A 17,799-nucleotide genomic window follows, 5' to 3' on the forward strand; every position below is an offset into this window, starting at 1 on the left:
GAAAAGGGTACCACCGATTCTGACTCGATACCACCGAAGAACAGCCATTAATTTAATCAGCGACGGTCGTAAGTTGCAAGAGAATAACGATTAATTTAATTGTCGGTCGTCCCGAGTGATTAACGATTCTAGCCACGTGCGATTAATTCCAGCGATCGAACTTAGCGTTAATCGTGATTAATTCTGACGTCTGCGTGTTTAAACGTATTGCACAATCGATCAATTATATCGCAAGAATTTTTGAAAATCCCTACGATATAGCGGATATCATGAATACCAACATAGGTACAATGATATCGAAATTAATATCATCGGTATCTTTGGAGGCCCCCCAGCTGGCGGAGATTCCTAAACCCAGAGGTTTTCGAGGTCTCGAAAATATCGAGATCTCGAAACTATCTTGTCACTCGAGAATGTCGAGAATCTCGAAAATTATCGGATTCTCGGAAATATTCGAGAATCTCGGCAACGTTGAGAATTTGAACGATTTAAGGGACAGAATGGACAAATTATTCGTTTATTTATATTCGAATGCTTTCTTTTGTTCGATAAAAATGAACTTATCGAGGCGAAGAGGAACAGAAATCATCGAACGAACTTGAAATTTTTAGTATTTCGAAAACATATAGGTCAAGAATCATAGCGCGTGTACAGGGTGGCTTGTCGTAACGCGAACCCGTTAATTGCTCTCGACATCGCGCTTTTACCGAAGGGAAACGATGATTCGTATTGCTCGTTGCGTAATCACGGTCTCGTCACGTAGAACACGAGAGCCGTGCACGTTATATTTGCAATATGTAACTTGTTTGTTGAGCGTACGCTCGTCTCCACGCTTTCCGAAGATGCTCGTGAGCGTAACCGCGATTCGCTCGCTAGTGGATTATAATGTTACGATTTCACTGCGTGGCCGTGTGAAAGTCGGGACGTCCGGTCCTTTCCAGCTAATGCAAGAAAAACTCGCCTCGTAAATACACCTGTTATTAAATTCCGCCACGCCGGCCCGCTCGCAATTTGTTACGTTTGTCTTTTAAACGAGATTTTCGTTATCGCGTATTCGCGGTATTTATATAACCGGGGGCGAGAAAAAGGAACGAGCGCGTACAGCGTGTGTTTTTAGGCACTTTAAGTAACCGTTTCGAATTTACTGAAACGCGAAAGGATAACTCGATGTGTAATAATAAAGTCACTTTCGAAGACGAAATCGCAGAGAGTGTCGCCAAATACCGTTCGAAGCTTCCATTATTATTGACGTAATAAAAGAGAATAAATTAATTTTATTGCATTGTAAGAGAAACGACGAGTACAAAAGATTGCGGTAATTTTTAGGGGGAATTTTTTTATTTAGTATTTTTGAAACTACAATGAAGGAATATCCCCGCTTTCGGTGGCTTCGATTTTGTCACTTGAAAGCGACGAGTGCGAATTTTTTACAGTATTATAAGCGTATCAATAAGCAATATTAGCATCTCTATAAACTGACAGCACAATGAGTTTATAACGCGTCGATGCGCGTAGGTGCAACGGTTGTTTAAAAAGTTTTGCCGTAGCAACAGCGAAACACACTTAGCGAATATTCAACATTCGCATTACTCAAAATATTCACAGTTTTCTACATGTACAATCTCACTGTCTGCATTGTAGGTGCACCCACGTCGCTGTCATCCTGACCTGCCCGAGAAATCCTCATGAAAGACTGGGAACTCAGTACTCAGAATAGCATCGGTATTGTAACCATTTCTTTTTTATTTTCCCCCTTTTTTTTCTTTTTATTAAGCAGTCCGCCATCGATCGCAACTACACGTTAGAATCTATTTATTCTCTCTTTTTGCTATCTATTTGTTTTCTGAGTTTTCGTCTTTGCATACGACGCTGATGGCGGCGGTGGTGGTGGTGGGGGTGTTGGTGGGGTGGTGGTGGTGACGACGATCGTGCTATTTACTATTATTACTGTTACAGCGAACAACGAAACGCGCCGCTGGCACGCTAAAAAAGAAATGCCTGTAACTTTCGTTACACCGTGTTACATAGTCTCCTTTGCGTGATTATTAATTATATTTTTTTTTGTATCGTCTCGCTTGCGTAACATTACGCCGCAAACCGTAAATTTTACGCTGCCGATATCGAGGCGTATTTACGTAACTCGCGGCGAAAAATCACGAAACGTTCGCGGCGATTTCTCGTGTGTTTTCATTTCAGGATTTTCAATTTCGCCCGACGAACATTTTCAGACGCAATTATTTATCAGAGATCCCATAGATTATTCTCGTTCGAAAAGGTAAATCGGAAATAATAGAGAAATTTTAACGATAAATTATTGTATCAGAATATACAAAGTGTTGTGTCGATGGTAAAAACGAGCCAGGTGATTCTACAACGAAATATAGAATTAAATTTTTAATGGAATGTAACTTTTTCGTTAAAATTTATTTTCAATTTTCTTTTCTTTCCATTGATCTGTATAATCCGAGCAATCGTGGATGTTGTTTCCCTTGTAAATCTTAATGCCTGTGACACTAAAACGCTGTTAACCCCTGGTTTAACGTGCACGGTACACAAAATCAAATCGAGCCCGACAGATTTCATGAATAGAGGCGCGGGTGAGGATTTGTTGTTGGAATGGATCGCTCGAAGAGGGTAGTAAATGGAATACGACATCGTAAACGAGCGAGAGGCAGCATAAACGAGCGAGCCCGCCGCATGTGTTGGTAGCAGCGTTGGGCAAAATGTAATTGCAATTTATAATTGTCAATTAACAATTGTTTGCCGATTACTACTTGCTATTGACAATTGATCGTCGGTTATTACTTGCAATCAGGATCGTTCCTGAGTCGTTGGCCGCTCAGGTGCAAACACAACATCACCGCCTTCGTTACTTCACATTATTTAACCGGGGAATTTGATGAGTGTTTTATTTTAAATTTATGCATAGTTTTAAACAGTGTTTACGTAGGAAGGAAATTTTTTAATTTGTATCTTTAATATTTCTAACAAATTTTATTAGTATTTTACTTATCATACTTTTTTCTTCTTTATTTTTTAAAGAATATTAAGGAAAAATTATTTCACGTAGCTTGAAAATTTGTCAACAATACTGATACACTCAAAATTCTCTATTGTGCTCTGACGAGACCCATTTTGGTCTTCATATTATACCAATAATAAGACTGTGGATGTTTATGCATTTATGGGAAATTTTAATTTTCAAAAAACTACAAAATATACTTGATATAAAAAAATATAAGAAATACTTAAAGTAAGATACGAATTATTATATTACTACTTCTCTTTGTACTAAAGGGTTTTTTCCCGTTAATAAATGAATAATATTAACGTATCTATCAAAAACAAATGCTTAACGTGTCCACAAGCAAGTCCACGGATCCACAGATATCAATCTACGGTCACCTCGAGGTCCGCGGACCGCAGGCGCGTAGCCAGCGCTCCGCAGGCCAGGGCATTTTCCAAATATTATGTCCACTCGTTACGTTTTTCTTTCTCCACCGTCTAAGCGTGGATGTCTGCCAAGAAGTCGTCCTTTCGCCGCGAATCGATTCAATTAAAATATCGCGGCACGTCGCGACGCGGGTATTTCTGTCCCCGTCCCCCCCCCCGGTCCGCGGCTGAAAGTTTTCCCGAAGAATCGTAAGGGCCCCGGAGAATTCCAGGTCCCGCAAATAGAGCGATCGTTTCGCCCGGACTCTTAATGCGAGCCCTCACCGTGGTGCACGATAATTGTCTTCGTTGTCCCCCTTCCGGTTCTTCTTCGAATCGATTGCCGCGAAACACGAGGTCGAAACCAGCCGCTCCGCAAAAGCTTCAACGCCGTCCTTTCCTAGAATTCGCGACCTATCTCTCTCTCTTTTTCGCTCCCTCGTGTTTCGTACCGCTCCATACACACACACACACACACATACACACACAGGGTCTCTCTGTCTCTCTTAGACCGAGCACGAGAGTGGCCGCAACCGCGAATTACTTCGCAATTTCCCGAAATTGCGCAATCCGTGCAGGCTAATGGCCACCGGACTGCCGGATGGCCACGCTGAGAGGGGGTGGAAGGTTGACGGTAGGAGGGCGACGGTGGTGGCGGTAACTGGGAACGCTCGAAGGGATGGACCGGTGGGGTAGAGGGGGGAGGAGGCGAGGGAACCATTAATTAAGCAAAATCATAAACCCGCCGGCCGGGGCACGGTTGCATTGAAAAATACAAACGCGAGGCCCGTTACTTTCACGAACAAGATCTCTCCGGCTCTTTTGCCCGTGTGGCAATGCGCTCTGTTCTCTCTGTGGGACTGCATCGCGCTGCAGTTTGCGTCAGAGGGGATTTTATCATTGGCACCATTGGCGCAGCCACTGCGGTTCTCCGCGCACCGTACGCGATACGCTTCTTTTCTTCTACCCGGTTCCCGCGTGCCTCTCTTTCTTTTCAAAATCTGACTCTCGAACCATTCTTCTCCCCTTTGCACTCGCGTCGTAAATCTAGCGAACTCGAACATCACCCCCGAGGAGACGAAGAGAATTGCCGATTATACAAGACAAAATTAACCCCTTGACGTACGATTTAATTCCAAATAATTTTTCAAACACCATTTAGTTTTGTCTAAATTTGTTTGTACCAGGAATTGCTGAATTTTCACATTTAATTTCTATTTTAGCATCTGGTACGGTAACAAAAATATTCGAACGCTAGACTATACATAGATTTATTTCTTTTATATCTTAACTGTTTATTTATTCTGTTTCTATGGGAGAAATAATTCATTAGAATTTTCTGAATATTCTGACTGACAGTATCGGTACTTTAACTGCAAAGAAAACTTTTTCAACCCTCTATTCTGTACTAGTAATCATTTACAATAAAAGATCAGGGATGCTTCTATTATTGATTGTGATCTTTTACTTTTTGTCGTGGAAGAATCGTAAAGGAACATCAAGAACTTGTGACGAGTCAGACTGGTCATTGTGCAGCAAGGGTGTAAATAAAATAATACAGTTACAATAGACAAAATTAAAATCGCAAGCCAAGTATTAGTCGAATGAAATAATTGAATTTTACGCTGAACCATTTACATAGTTCGATTAGTTATCCACTGTTTCGTAAGAAAGTGTGCTCGAGTTGCTGGTAGGTGATCAGAGTAGAGTCTCCTAGCGCGAAGGATTAACCCGTTACCCGTCGAACGGTAATACGTATATTATTTACCCTAATCCCAGGGATGCAACTTTGGCTCGTGTATCAAATTTGAGTAACTATAGGGTCTAAAGTGTTCGACTACTAACGCCAATCCTTTCAAGGGGCGATTCTACGGGCTTAAATAAGACGAAAATCATGAATAATGAAACTGTGTTCGAAACTTTTTCACTTTCCAACCCCTTGATCTCGATGAAACTTCACATTCTCGTCTCTCGCGATCTACTTAGGTTTCGAACAAGATCGAATATTTAATTTTTCGTTAAATTTTATGCAAAATGGTTGACATTTCTCTCTGTTTCCTCCGATAAAAGAAATTCAAGTTCTTTAAAAGCATTTTGACCCGTAAAATCATCGCTCGAGACTTACAATTGACTCTAACCCGGTGTATGAAAATTACATTCGGTTAGAATTGGGATTAATGAAGAATTTGTTGCGCGTACACAGGAACAGGGGTAACAATGCGTCGATTCGTTGCATTGTTTTCGATTATTCAGATGACTGGGCGAACCGCGCGATCGAATTGGATTGGTTAATAGCCTTTGAATCGGGTATCGGTTTCGTTCTTGTACGTATGCAGCGACGTCGATGCTTTGCGTAACTCAATTTGTTGATTTTACCGAACCGGGAACGTTTAGCGGAACTATTTAAAAACTTCGTCGACGCGGCTGTAACGATCGAATTATATTTTAACCAGCCGTTGCAGTTATTTTCGAACCTTTTGACAAAAACCCACCCCCCCTGGAACAAGAATCTCTCTGTCGCGTTTGTTGTTTTCGTAATTAAAATACAAAATTCTTCACGCTTTTAGAAAAATAAATATCAGATATCTTCAGCTGGATCCATTTAAAAATTGTGAAATAATTTTCTCATCGTTAAAGGCTTTTCCCCTGTTTTTTTTTCGAACGTTCCAATACAAACGAAGAACGTTGATTCTTTTCTCTTAACCGCGAGTCGACACGATCGTCGCTCGCGCCAAGAAAAATACGACCCGTCGGTTTTCGGTCGGTTTCTCTTCGTCAATCGTATCCAACGGACGTCTCGGGCACAGTAATTATCGAAACGGCTAATTGTCCCGAAGTGTTTCTTGCGATAGCTTCATCAACGTCAATTCGATCGAGCCCAATTACGATTCCTGCGAACGCGACGGGGTCGTGTGCCGGGGCCGGGTTTTGCGATATGTATCTCTCTCTCCCTCGACGCGAAAAAGAAAATAGAAAGTAAAAATTACCGGTCTACCGCTAAACTGTTAGCGACCGCCGAGGCCCGGTTGGTAAAAATGGCCTGGCCAAGATATATTCTTAACTGCGTCGGGTGTTACGTAGTTTCGAACGCGGGTATTAAAATAACCGAACAGATTGTCCCGGCTATAAATCCGACCGTGTATCGCAATAGAACGGCCGGTTTATCCGGTATACCGGTTATTCGAATTTTCAATGACGCGATTGTCGGATCCACGATTATTCCAACACGTGATCGGAACGTTCTTTCGACGAACTTTGCTTCTCGACTCAGAATTTTTGGCATGGATAACCCTAACCCTGTACAATTTTTCTCTCAGCTGGGTTAAATGAATTCGAGACGAATAAAAACTCACTTAACGTTGGGGATGACACTTGTTTTCGTAGCAATTTGTCTAGTCGTGATTTTTAAATTTGAAGCAGTGCATAAAAGTGGTTGTTTGCTCTTTTTCCTTGATGGGGACTTTTAAATAAATTAGACGCTTCTTTTCAACTGCTATTTAAGAATTTTGCAATTTTTTTATTTTTGGTTTAGTGACAAAATATGGGCATCTATTTCACTTTTATTTAACCATTTTCCAAGGACTAGTGTAGAATTTTCTATTTATTTAGATTTTAAAATGTTAGGAAATGAATTTATAATCCGTGCCGCCTAATTGTATCGAGTGAAGTCATTTCGTTGGTAACCGAAATGTTTTCTTGTCTCCTGTAACGACTATAGGAGATTGACTTTATTGATTCTTCCTAGATAACAGGGTTTCCATCACATGTAATTTATTCTGCCATTAATATATCTTGTCGCTTTAACTCTAAAATAAAACATCATGAAAAAAAAGAATATTTCTATCTCGAAATGTTAAAGAATACATGTGGAAAGTGGGGAAAAGTTTCGTCAAACCGTTATGCAACTATCACTTCTCGTGTTACGATTTTAGATGAGTCTCCCCCCTTAACAGAGCATCTTTGGGACGAGATGGACAGCAACTATTTATAATTATACTACAGAAAGTAAAATCATTAAAAAATAGATGGGTAGAAATCAATTCAGACACGTTAGAAAAATGATCAAAAAAATACACCATAATGAAGACAATATCATACTTATAACTAACGATGTTATCATTTGAAACTCTACAACATTACAGTTTCCAATAGCGCACATTAACATTAAGAAACAACAATCTTATTTCCTTATTTCCGTACGTAAATCTAGAAACTTTTGTTAATGTCGTATCATTTCCTCAGCAACGCAAGGGATAAAAGATTCCATTCGCCTTCATTACGAATTTATTTCAATAAATTGTTAAAAATACCGTTGCTAGAGCAGAAGATAAATATGACGGTCCATGTTGGAGGAACGTTTAACACTAGAACTACCGACAATTATAGCGTGTTTATTTGTATCAAGGAAATTGAAACGATAAATTTATAAGTTTTATTAGAAATTACGAATGGATCATTTTGACTGGTTTGGTAGTTCCAGTGTCGAAGAGCCATCGGCCATCAACGTCGGCCGTAAACGCGCGGAGCGGAGAGGTTCTCGATCATCCGGGGTTCGTCGGTGAGGTATAAGGGTATTCGAGCAACACTGTCGCTAATAACAATTTATTTGTAATTTCTGGAGAGTTCCCCTGACCAGCACGGCGCAAAAGACGAAGGAGAGAACGGGGGAGAAGCCAAGCGCTGGCGCGTGTGTCGCAATGTCCCTTAACGGCTGACGGCTGCTGGAGAACCGGTCGACCTCGATACACCACGGCCTGGTTCTCCACAGGCTACAGTACTACACGCGCTAATATATGTATTCCTGATACATATGTATCGTGCACAGGCTCCGGATCTTTTGCACAATCGCCGAAGTCGTAGCGCGCTCGCAGGAACGTTTCGCCTCGTTTTCTGGAAAATCGTCCCCGCGAGCGAGTCCTCCGCCCTGGGTATCGGCGTTATCCCACGTTTTTCTCCCCGCCCTTACCCCGTCGCTTTGCTCGTTTTCTATCTCCTTATCGCCGGCTTCTATCGTTGCGTTATTAAAACGCGCGCGCGCGGATAACAACCTCGACGATTGTACGCTATTCCAGTTTCCCTTTGAGTTTAATTGCACTTTCTCACAGCGCGCGTAACAGACAACGCGTAGACAGGCATCGTTGTTGGATCCTGGCCCCAGCCATTCCATATCGCGCTCGCGAACGTTACAAACTCTTAGTTTTCTAACGTTCGTTGTCCGAGTTCTATGATACGCGACGAATATTTCCTTTTAACAATTTGACGGCCGCATTCACGCATACGTGACTTTGCGAGCTAGCAGACTTTGGCCACTGTCACGTGTGCGTGATCTATCAGTCACAAGGTTTAAAATGATATTTATGAAAGTAAAAACAATTGATTTGCGAGGGGAAAAAATTAGAACTATCGTGAGGCTAAGACTATTACTCATTTGAAAGACAAAGTCTGTAGCCTTGTTTGTGAGAAGGGTGAGTTGTTAATTATTTTATCGAAACTGTTCATTTTTGTTTTGGTAATCACAATCGATTCAAGATTGCAATAATCGAGATCCTGCATTAATCGAGACACTATAAATCGTTTGAAATTCGTTACAATATTTTGAAAATGTTTATGTGTGTTCTGCTTTAGTCTATAAAGTTCACTTTAATCTGTTCAAACAGTGCTCATTCATAAATCATACATTCAACTTATTACGTTTGTTGAGGTTACATTTATAATTCCTTATAATAATATGCCTAGCATCTTCGTGTATTTCACTTTGGTGTACAATATCAGTGGTGACGGACAACGGTCTTCGCGTGATACGTGCGGCCATTACCACGTTCACTGCCATATGAAAACTGTATAACATTCTGCAAGATTAAAATTTTGATTTTACACCATTTTAAACAGCATGACCTAAAATTTATTTCAGTACTTATTTTCATAACCTCGTTAAAATTCAGAAATTCCATTCAAATTTATTTCCCTCGACGTCTTAACTTGAAAATTAAATTTTCTAGTATCATAGTGGTAAATCCTGTCACCCATATATGGGTGACGTGGCAGTCAAAGTTTTAAAGTGGTAAATCATTTTTAAAATCGCTTTTGGAGTCGAGGCAATCGCCTCTATAGTTAGTTAGTTAGTTAGTTATTTAGTTAGTTAGGTAGTGAGTTAGTTAGTTTGTCAGTTAGTTAGTTATATTGTCAGTTAGTTAGTTAGTTTGTCAGTTAGTTAGTTAATTTGGAGTTAGTAAGATAGTTTGTTAGTTAGTTAGTTTGTTTGCAGACGACTATGCAATGTTGATCCTAGAACGCTTACTACTTAATTCCAAATTCTAATTTTTTTAACGTTCATTGTCTGAGTTCTACGATACGCGTTGAATATTTCCTTTTAAATTATTTTTAAAATCGCTTTTGGAGTCGAGACAACCAACGACCATGCAATGTTGACCCTAGAACGCTTAATACTGTCCTAAAATTTAATTTTGTTATAAAAGGAGTGGAATAATATTACGATTATTTTTTGAAATTAATATGTAATAAACTCACGAGGGAAGAAATCTAACATTTTGCACTTGCGAACATAATCACATTGCTATGTTTCATTTTAGCTCTAAAAACGATTCTAAGGGTGTTTTCACCCCCTCAAAGGACGATTTTTCATATGTTAATATATTTAAAATTATTTTCAATATCCCTTATAGTTTTACAATATATTTCTTGTTGAAACCGTTTTAAAATATAAACGTACGAGACAAGTTGAACGAAGTAACCCTTACAAGATCGGCGAAATCAGTAAATCCGTTCAATCTTCAATGCACTCGTTAGTATAGAAAATCTTCTTCGTCTTTTTCCTTCAATCTTCCTCGTTCACATCCTCCTCGTGCTCGAAATTAAATTTCCATTTAGCTAGGAAACTCGCTATTACTTATTCAAAGTTGTCGTTTAAGCAATCGACGCCCAATCGAAAGTTCAAAATTAAGTTCATAATCGTACAATCGCAACAAGCTGCTGAGAGAATCGAGAAAATAAATCCGATAAATCAATTTATTTCGCTTTCAACGTGCTCGTTCGATTAGTTCAAGATTTACAAACGATATAAATTGTCCAGCGTTGCTTTTCTATCGGTTCATAATTACTCGCAAACACTTAGCCCCGAAATCATTTGGAACCAAAATGGCACTGCGCGAATCACTCTGCCGATAAATTAATAATTAACGCTCCGCAACTACCATCTGCGGTAGCCGGGATTATGGTCGAATTTCGAATGGCGTTGCAACCACGAACGGATTTAATACAGTGTATTGTAACATTCGTATCGAACCGCGAAATTTAATATTGGCCCGATGTTGTTTGGAATACATTTTGCCGGCGAAAATGTACGAAACGAAATCGTTACATAAACCGATATTTTTTAAAAATATTGCCCGATAACACGATGCGAATCGTACCGTTTATTGTTATTCATACATCGTACGGAAATAAAATATTTTCGTACTCTTTATAAACACGTAAATATCATATCTGCGTACCGTCGCATCGAGGATTTAAAACGACAACATTGCGGTTCAATGGAGGCCGTTACACGCTTTGTGATAAATTATGCGTGCTCCTCATACTTTTATGTCATGTTTGAATTCGTTTTACAATATAGTTGAATGTCTCGAAATATTGCACTGAGGAATTATTTATAATAGAGGGTGTCTATTTGTCGACATAATGACTGTCAGGAAAATACCCTCAGGACACCATTTTGTATTTACAGTGAAAACTCGATAAATGCCCTCAAGAGCTGTTCCATAAATGATACATTTTTATCCCCACCACTAGGGGGATCCCCCTTGAACCAGTGAGGCGAAGTGTAACCGGAGACGTAGCGGCTTTCTTTAAAAATCTTTATTGCCTTCGTCAGCTTAGTTTAAATGTCCCTGTCAGTGTGACCACACTACTGTACAAGAAGAAAGTTTTTTATTTTTTACTTTTTTTTAATAAAAATTTTACTATCATGTGGGGAAGATTTTTCTAATTAAAATGAGACTAAACACGATTTAAATCGGCCAATATTTGTTACCATAATATTGAATTAAATATTGTGTACTCGTATCTTCGCAAGGTCAGTGGATTGGTACATTTATTGAACAGTGGTAGCTAACGAAACCCCCTATTTCATAAGTGTTGCAGTTTTTGATCACTTACGAAACGGTGGAACCGTTCCGTTTGAAAATAGCTACCTCCCGTTCGATAAATGTAGCCAGCACCTCGATGCGTCGTTCTTTGATATTTCCGAACATAGAAAAGGACAGCACAAGAAGGATAAATAAAGAGAGAAAGACTCGCAAGTACAATATTTAATTCAATATTATGCTACCAAATATTCACCGATTTATATCGTGTTTAGCCTCATTTTAATCAGAGAAATCTCCCCAACATGATAGTGAAATTTTTATTAACAAAAAGTAAAAAATAAAAAACTTTCTTCTGTGCAGTAGTGTGGTCACACTGACGCGGATATTTAAACTGGGGCGATAAATCCGAGTTTCAGTCCCTCTTTCTTCTTTAGCTACTGACTCTTTCTACGTTCGAAGCGTCGGCAAACTACAATCAAATTCGAAAGACGATTCTCCTATTCCGTAAGTGTTGCTGACCGGACCCGGAGTAGCGACATTTATCGAGTTTTTCACTGTATTACCGTGTTAATGCACCTGACATGAAAGTATCTTTCCTAAGTCTAATTCCACGAGACAATTGAAAATACGTTACGAGTCAATCTAAAGTAATGATTTTTAAAATGATCATCGCTTCGTATCGTATTATAAATGTAAATTTCAGTAATTCACAAACAGCTCGTATCGTATTTTAAATGTCCCGAGTCGAGAGAGATAGAAACGTTCAACCAACGAATCGCGCCTAGAGTTCATTTTACGAATCATTAGCGCAACCAACCGCTGGCTGCCCGAGGAACGGTGGAAAACGTACGATACAGCCGCGAGATCACCATTCGTTCGTCCTTCGGTATCGAATTCGAGCCCGAAGACGCAATTGCAGATAGGGCAGAGTTATTGGTCCCCGTGTGCAGTGGGAACGGTAAAACGGGCGCTTAACTTAATATCGAGTATCCCGATCACGAGCGTTCGTCACTTGGCCGGTACGTACAGCCAGCGGATGGTGTCGAACGATAAAAAAGAGACCGTGAAAAGGGAGGAAGACGGCGAGAGCGGCAAAGCTATCGGTATAATTTTGTAATCAAACAACCCGGTGAATGCTGTTTAAGGTTCGAAACAAGGCTGACAGCGCGCGTCGCTGATTCCTGGCACACGGGGCCCGTGGAAAATCCGGTCGAACCGGCCTCCACGGGGGCGACGGGGGGGGGAATAGTGCATGTCGGCGCATCGTTCTCCTGTTGAGATCAAAGGCAGGCGAATCGCGACAAAGAAACGAATTGGAAAGGCAAAGGAGGCGGGGTACGGTCGATCCTTCTTCCTCCGTCGTTGAAATCACACGGAGGTGTACCGATGATCGTTAAGACGATCGAGCTTCGGGTACGACAAAAAGGGAAAGTCGTTTGTTTGCCGTGACTTTTAATGGCCGTCTTCGGACGAGTTCGTAATTGGCGCGTCTGCACACGTTCCCCGTTGCACGGTTGCTTTCTTTCGTCCCTCCTTTCTTAGCCGGGTCCACGGGACGCTGGACTACCCCGGCTTTGTCCTACGATGCACTTGTTACCCCGCTCTTTCCGAGTCGTTGCGCGCCTCCGTTTCTTTTCCCGTCGCGCGACTTTCGTACCTCGTCCGTTTGCTCGCGAGAGTCCCTCCACGCTAGGCTAGGCGCGCTGATTGTCGCGCGTCGTCGTTATTGGCTAAACCGGGGACAAGGGGACTCCGCCTAGCCCCATTTTCGTCGTTTCGACCAATCAGACCCGCATTCCTTTCGCTTGCCAACTTCTCGCGGACCCACAGTCCAAGGCGGGAAATTTGAAATAGAAATGCAGACACTATTAAGATAGAGGTAGTCAATGTTCGATCAATAACAATGGAACGGGGAAATAAAAAGAACAAAATGGCGAACCATCCACGCGTTTACGAGGTCTTTGCATCCAGCAAATCATCCCGTGGTAGCGGCCGTCGACGCGGTCGGACCTTTCGGCGCTGCGTCAGTTGTACGCCTTCATTTCTAACTTCGTGAAAGGCTGTCGGTCGCGCACGGGTTTTGCGGGCACGTTTACGCGTGCAGCTACTATATGCACGCCGATGCGTAACTCGTAACTCGCGTTGTCGCTTACTAACGGTCGGTAAACGACGCGGGAAGCTGCATTCATGCGCGAGACCGTCGCCCATCCACTGTTACACCGTAACATAACTTTCCATCCCAGACACGCTGGCCAAACCTCGCGCCATCAACCCCAGCGGCGTTCTGCGTTGAAATATTCTCAATGAAATTAGCGGTGGACCGGGAGTTAGTCGAGCTCGCGCGACAAACGGTCTTTCGTACCGTTTCATCTTCGCAGCGTTTAACGAACATGTCCCGCAATAATGGAACGACACACAAAGGAAACCGTAATTTATTTTATACGTTGCATCCTAAAGGAAGTGATCGATGATGTTAAGATCAGCCTCCAAAGGGCCTACAATTATGCCAAAACTGCTCGATACTGTTCACATTCGCCTCGTCCATGACACCTCTTTTTTACTCTTAACGCGAGACTTGTCATCTTTCGTTCTCCTTGCAATACAGGCGCGTCTACAGTAATGATTCGTAAAATGAACATCACTCAGAAGTTACGTTCATTTTTCATATAACTGGCGAATTTCGACACCAGCAGGTTATAAGGGGGGAATCATTACTGTAAATTGAGAAATTACTGGTAGAATTTCATTCAGAATTTTTATCACCTTCGCTGGAGTTAATCTATCTGTAAAAATGTAAATATTATTATTATAATAACAAAAACTTGCTCGTAACTGCTACGCAATCATCGAACCAATTTATTCGGTCGATCCATAAGCTCGTGCGGTTTCCTTTTTAGACATTTGACGTTTACTATTTAAAAAAAAATGAATTGCCTTGCGTGAAAAAATAACCCGAGGTTCCCGAGCGTGACGATGTGCAACAGGCCCGAAGAGGTTAACGAGGAAATAAAATGCTCTTCATCATTTCTATCCACTAATCGTTGTCTGGATATAAAATTGTGCCGAGCAATCTTGTAATCTCGTCTGAGAGCAACCGGTATTCGGGCAGTAAATGTTTAGGGAAGGAAGACGAGGAGGATGTAAAATGCGAAATATTCGCGTGGACTGCTCGTTCGTTTAAACCGTGGAGGACATTTCATCGATGAGCTCGAAAAAAAAAAAAAAAAAAGAAAAGAAGATGTAGTTACGCGTTCCACGCATCCGGACAAGCGCTATTAGCTATTTGCGGTTTAGTGGTTTCGTAATAGGCACGGTATCCTTCTAGACAAGGATCCCTGCGTATACTTCCTCATTATTGCGGTGAATCAACAGGCCACGTACCGTCGCGTCTCCATTACGAACTTCTTCGCGTTCTTTTCTAATGGGTTTCCTTTATACACATTATCACTTCCACCAGAAAAAGTGTACGCGTTTCTGTTTCGTTTTACGAACTCATTATTTCGAAAACTTTACTATTAACGCAAAGTAAAGATAGCAAGGGTGTAGTCCTCTTCATCTCTTTATTCATTCAATTGCACAGAGATCTAAATCAAAACCGTGCGCGTCGTCTAGTGTTTTTCGTGCGCGAGTTGGTCCACGTGCCGCTGCGCGCGCAACCGCGGTGAATTCAAACAGCGAAGTTCTATATTTCGATAACATGGCCTCGAATCGACAAATGGCAGAGAACTTTTCGATTTCTACCGGAAAAATAGATCCCACATTTTCAATAACAGCCCGTACGTTGACAATTTAACGAATCCTTGCACTTTCGTAAGCGTCTGTAATCTGAAAAACTATCGCATTCACCCGATAATATTTCAAATGACAGAGTTCCTATACTCGAATTCAGTTAATTGCATCGAGGGAGCAAAAAGTATCGCGCGGCACAATGTGTCCAAGCTCGTGCGCCAGGGAACTAGCCTGGCTCGTTTCAGTTAGAATTTACGCAAGTCGGGGCGAGCGATATTCCTGGCTTTTCGCGAGCGCCGCTCGAGCGAGACGAATCTCTTTCCGCGTATGAATCATCATTACGTTTCTACGAACGCACGGTAAATTACGAATTGCATTTCCTCGCGGCGGACAGGCTGAAAGCAACTGCCGGCGTGCAGCTACACGAAATCTAGACTGAACGTGTGCACGCCGGCCGAGATTGCTGAGAAAGGAAAAGGTCGAATTATCCTGTCGGAAGGACGCCAGAGGCTCGTCATTTCGCTCGGCGTACCGTGTCTCTCTTCCACTCCTATCACCATTTTTATCCGTCTCTCTCTCGTCACCTGCGAACGTAACTTGATGAATCGTAACGACGTTACTTATTATGCAACCACAAACGGATTACCATAATGTCCCCGAGATGACTAAGAGCCTTCCAATTTCGTTCATCGGAAACACGCGCGCCTGGATCTTTCCTCTCGTTCCTTACCTCGAGAAAAAGACATCAGATATCGTTGCTTTAACTCTTTCGATATTAATCACCCGTTAGATTGTATAGTTAAATAATTTTTAAAATTTTACTATTTTAACGTGCATTTATTTTTAAGTTATATACCAATTCGATACAACTTCTAAGAAAGTATCAAAGTGCCTTTGGCGAAGCATAGGATCACGACTGCAATTTTTTTAGCGATTCTTTGGAATTTTTTTTTCTGAGGGGGTGGAACGGTGAAATATTTTTGTATCAATCTTCACCATTTAGATCTACGTTCGAAGAACGCCCACAGAAATATTCAATATTCTAGAAGTCGTGTACGAGTAATGCAATCGTTAACTTGCCACGTGTCTTAAGCGTAGAAATTTTCTCTTTTTTAGGGACGCGGGTTCCCAAATGTTTGGAAGTCAGTGCCGTAGATAAACGTAGGAGTTGTATCGTACGCACGACTACGCAGCGGAGAGATTCGCGTGCCTTCGCGATTTCCGCGTTGCGCCTGAAATTTTTCGTTCCCGCCACGAAGAGCACCGTGAACTCGGGGACGATCTCTTCCTACGCGGAGATAAGCAATCGCGGGATAATCAAGTTCTCGTTCTCGCTCTTACTTAATAACACGGTAAGATTAATTAGCGTGATTATAATTAGCGGCCGCAAATTGCGCCGGTGACTGTCGTCCCTAACATAATCGACCGCGGCGGGCAAAGCAAACGCGTACGTTTCGTTTCAATATTTTTACTTTCGTCGACGCCGGCCTCGATTCGTAACGCGCGTTTTATCGGCCACGTTTCCGCTCCGTATTTCCTTCATGCAGATCGGAACAGTTTGAAAAAGTATCAACGACGTCAAAAAATGTGTAAAGGTTGCTTCAGGGTCGCAAACTTTCCTCAAAATTATATATCAATTTGTTCAATATTTTGATATCTCGTTTACGTAATTTTTTTCGACTGGTATAACTGTGTTTATAGACGTTTAAAAAATGGAAACGAATGCTCTGCATTTATCAACATGATATAAACTATGTTTTTACGAAATTTAGGTGTATATCTTTATCACAGAAAACTTCTATGTATCCTCTTAACCTGATAAGATTGTTGTCCCAGGAACTTGAAAATTATTTTTACTTTCATCCATTTTAAATCGAAACGAATTACGAACCCTAACCCTTCTAGGTAACCAAAGGTTCCGCGGGCTTTTTATGGAAATAAAATTCATTTCTATCGGTCTTGTCGTGCCGTTATGAAAGATTCGTGAAAAATGCCCTCTGTTTCGACCCCTTAATGGACACTCGAGGGTGTACTCGCGCAGCGAAGGGCAGAAAACGACGTGGCGGAGAAGAAAAGACTAAGAGCGAAGGAGGGGCCGGAATATTAATAGAAGATTTCTGTCCTGACTAATTTACTGCTTCCGTTAGCTCGGGTGCAGACTGTTTCTTTGACGTCGAGGATCCACTCGATGCTTTGGAGCCCGCAGCGAAATTCTCAACAACGTAAGAAATTTCGAACGACCAATAAAAGATGAACAACTTTGGGTTCGTTGGTTGTTCGATAAAAAAGAATACAAAGGAGTTAATTTCCTCCCGATTTCTGTAACTTTTCTCCCTTTTGAACCGCCGCTGAACGCAGGTTAAGAAGTTCCGTGTTGAAGAGACGTTTCGCGAGGATGATTTGCGCACGAAGAACGATTCACGTCGTCCCGTTCGTTCGCGTAATTGCACGTCGCATTATTGAAACGATCTGCGTGCGTACCATCGCGGTGTTTACACGCATTTGCGCACACGCGCTTATGCGTGTCGCATGT

General features: G+C 41.5%; 1 protein-coding gene across 5 annotated transcripts in view; it reads left to right on the forward strand.

Annotated features, from left to right (window-relative positions):
* The window catches only part of LOC122402394 (protein scalloped), a 208,216-nt gene that overhangs the window by 77,438 nt on the left and 112,979 nt on the right, over positions 1-17,799 (forward strand). For 4 of the 5 annotated variants that reach the window (XM_043405137.1, XM_043405141.1, XM_043405139.1 and 1 more), the window contains exon 2: positions 1,642-1,722. The exons of the other annotated variant lie outside the window; for it this stretch is intronic. In XM_043405137.1, the coding sequence (XP_043261072.1) occupies positions 1,686-1,722 (37 nt within the window). In that variant the 5' untranslated portion in view covers positions 1,642-1,685. The remainder of the gene's footprint in view (positions 1-1,641; positions 1,723-17,799) is intronic. 5 annotated transcript variants of the gene reach the window in all.

The sequence above is a fragment of the Colletes gigas genome, unplaced genomic scaffold, assembly GCF_013123115.1.
Source record: "Colletes gigas isolate AHSC1104 unplaced genomic scaffold, ASM1312311v1 Colletes_gigas_Sc00035, whole genome shotgun sequence".
NCBI classification, from domain to species: domain Eukaryota; kingdom Metazoa; phylum Arthropoda; class Insecta; order Hymenoptera; family Colletidae; genus Colletes; species Colletes gigas.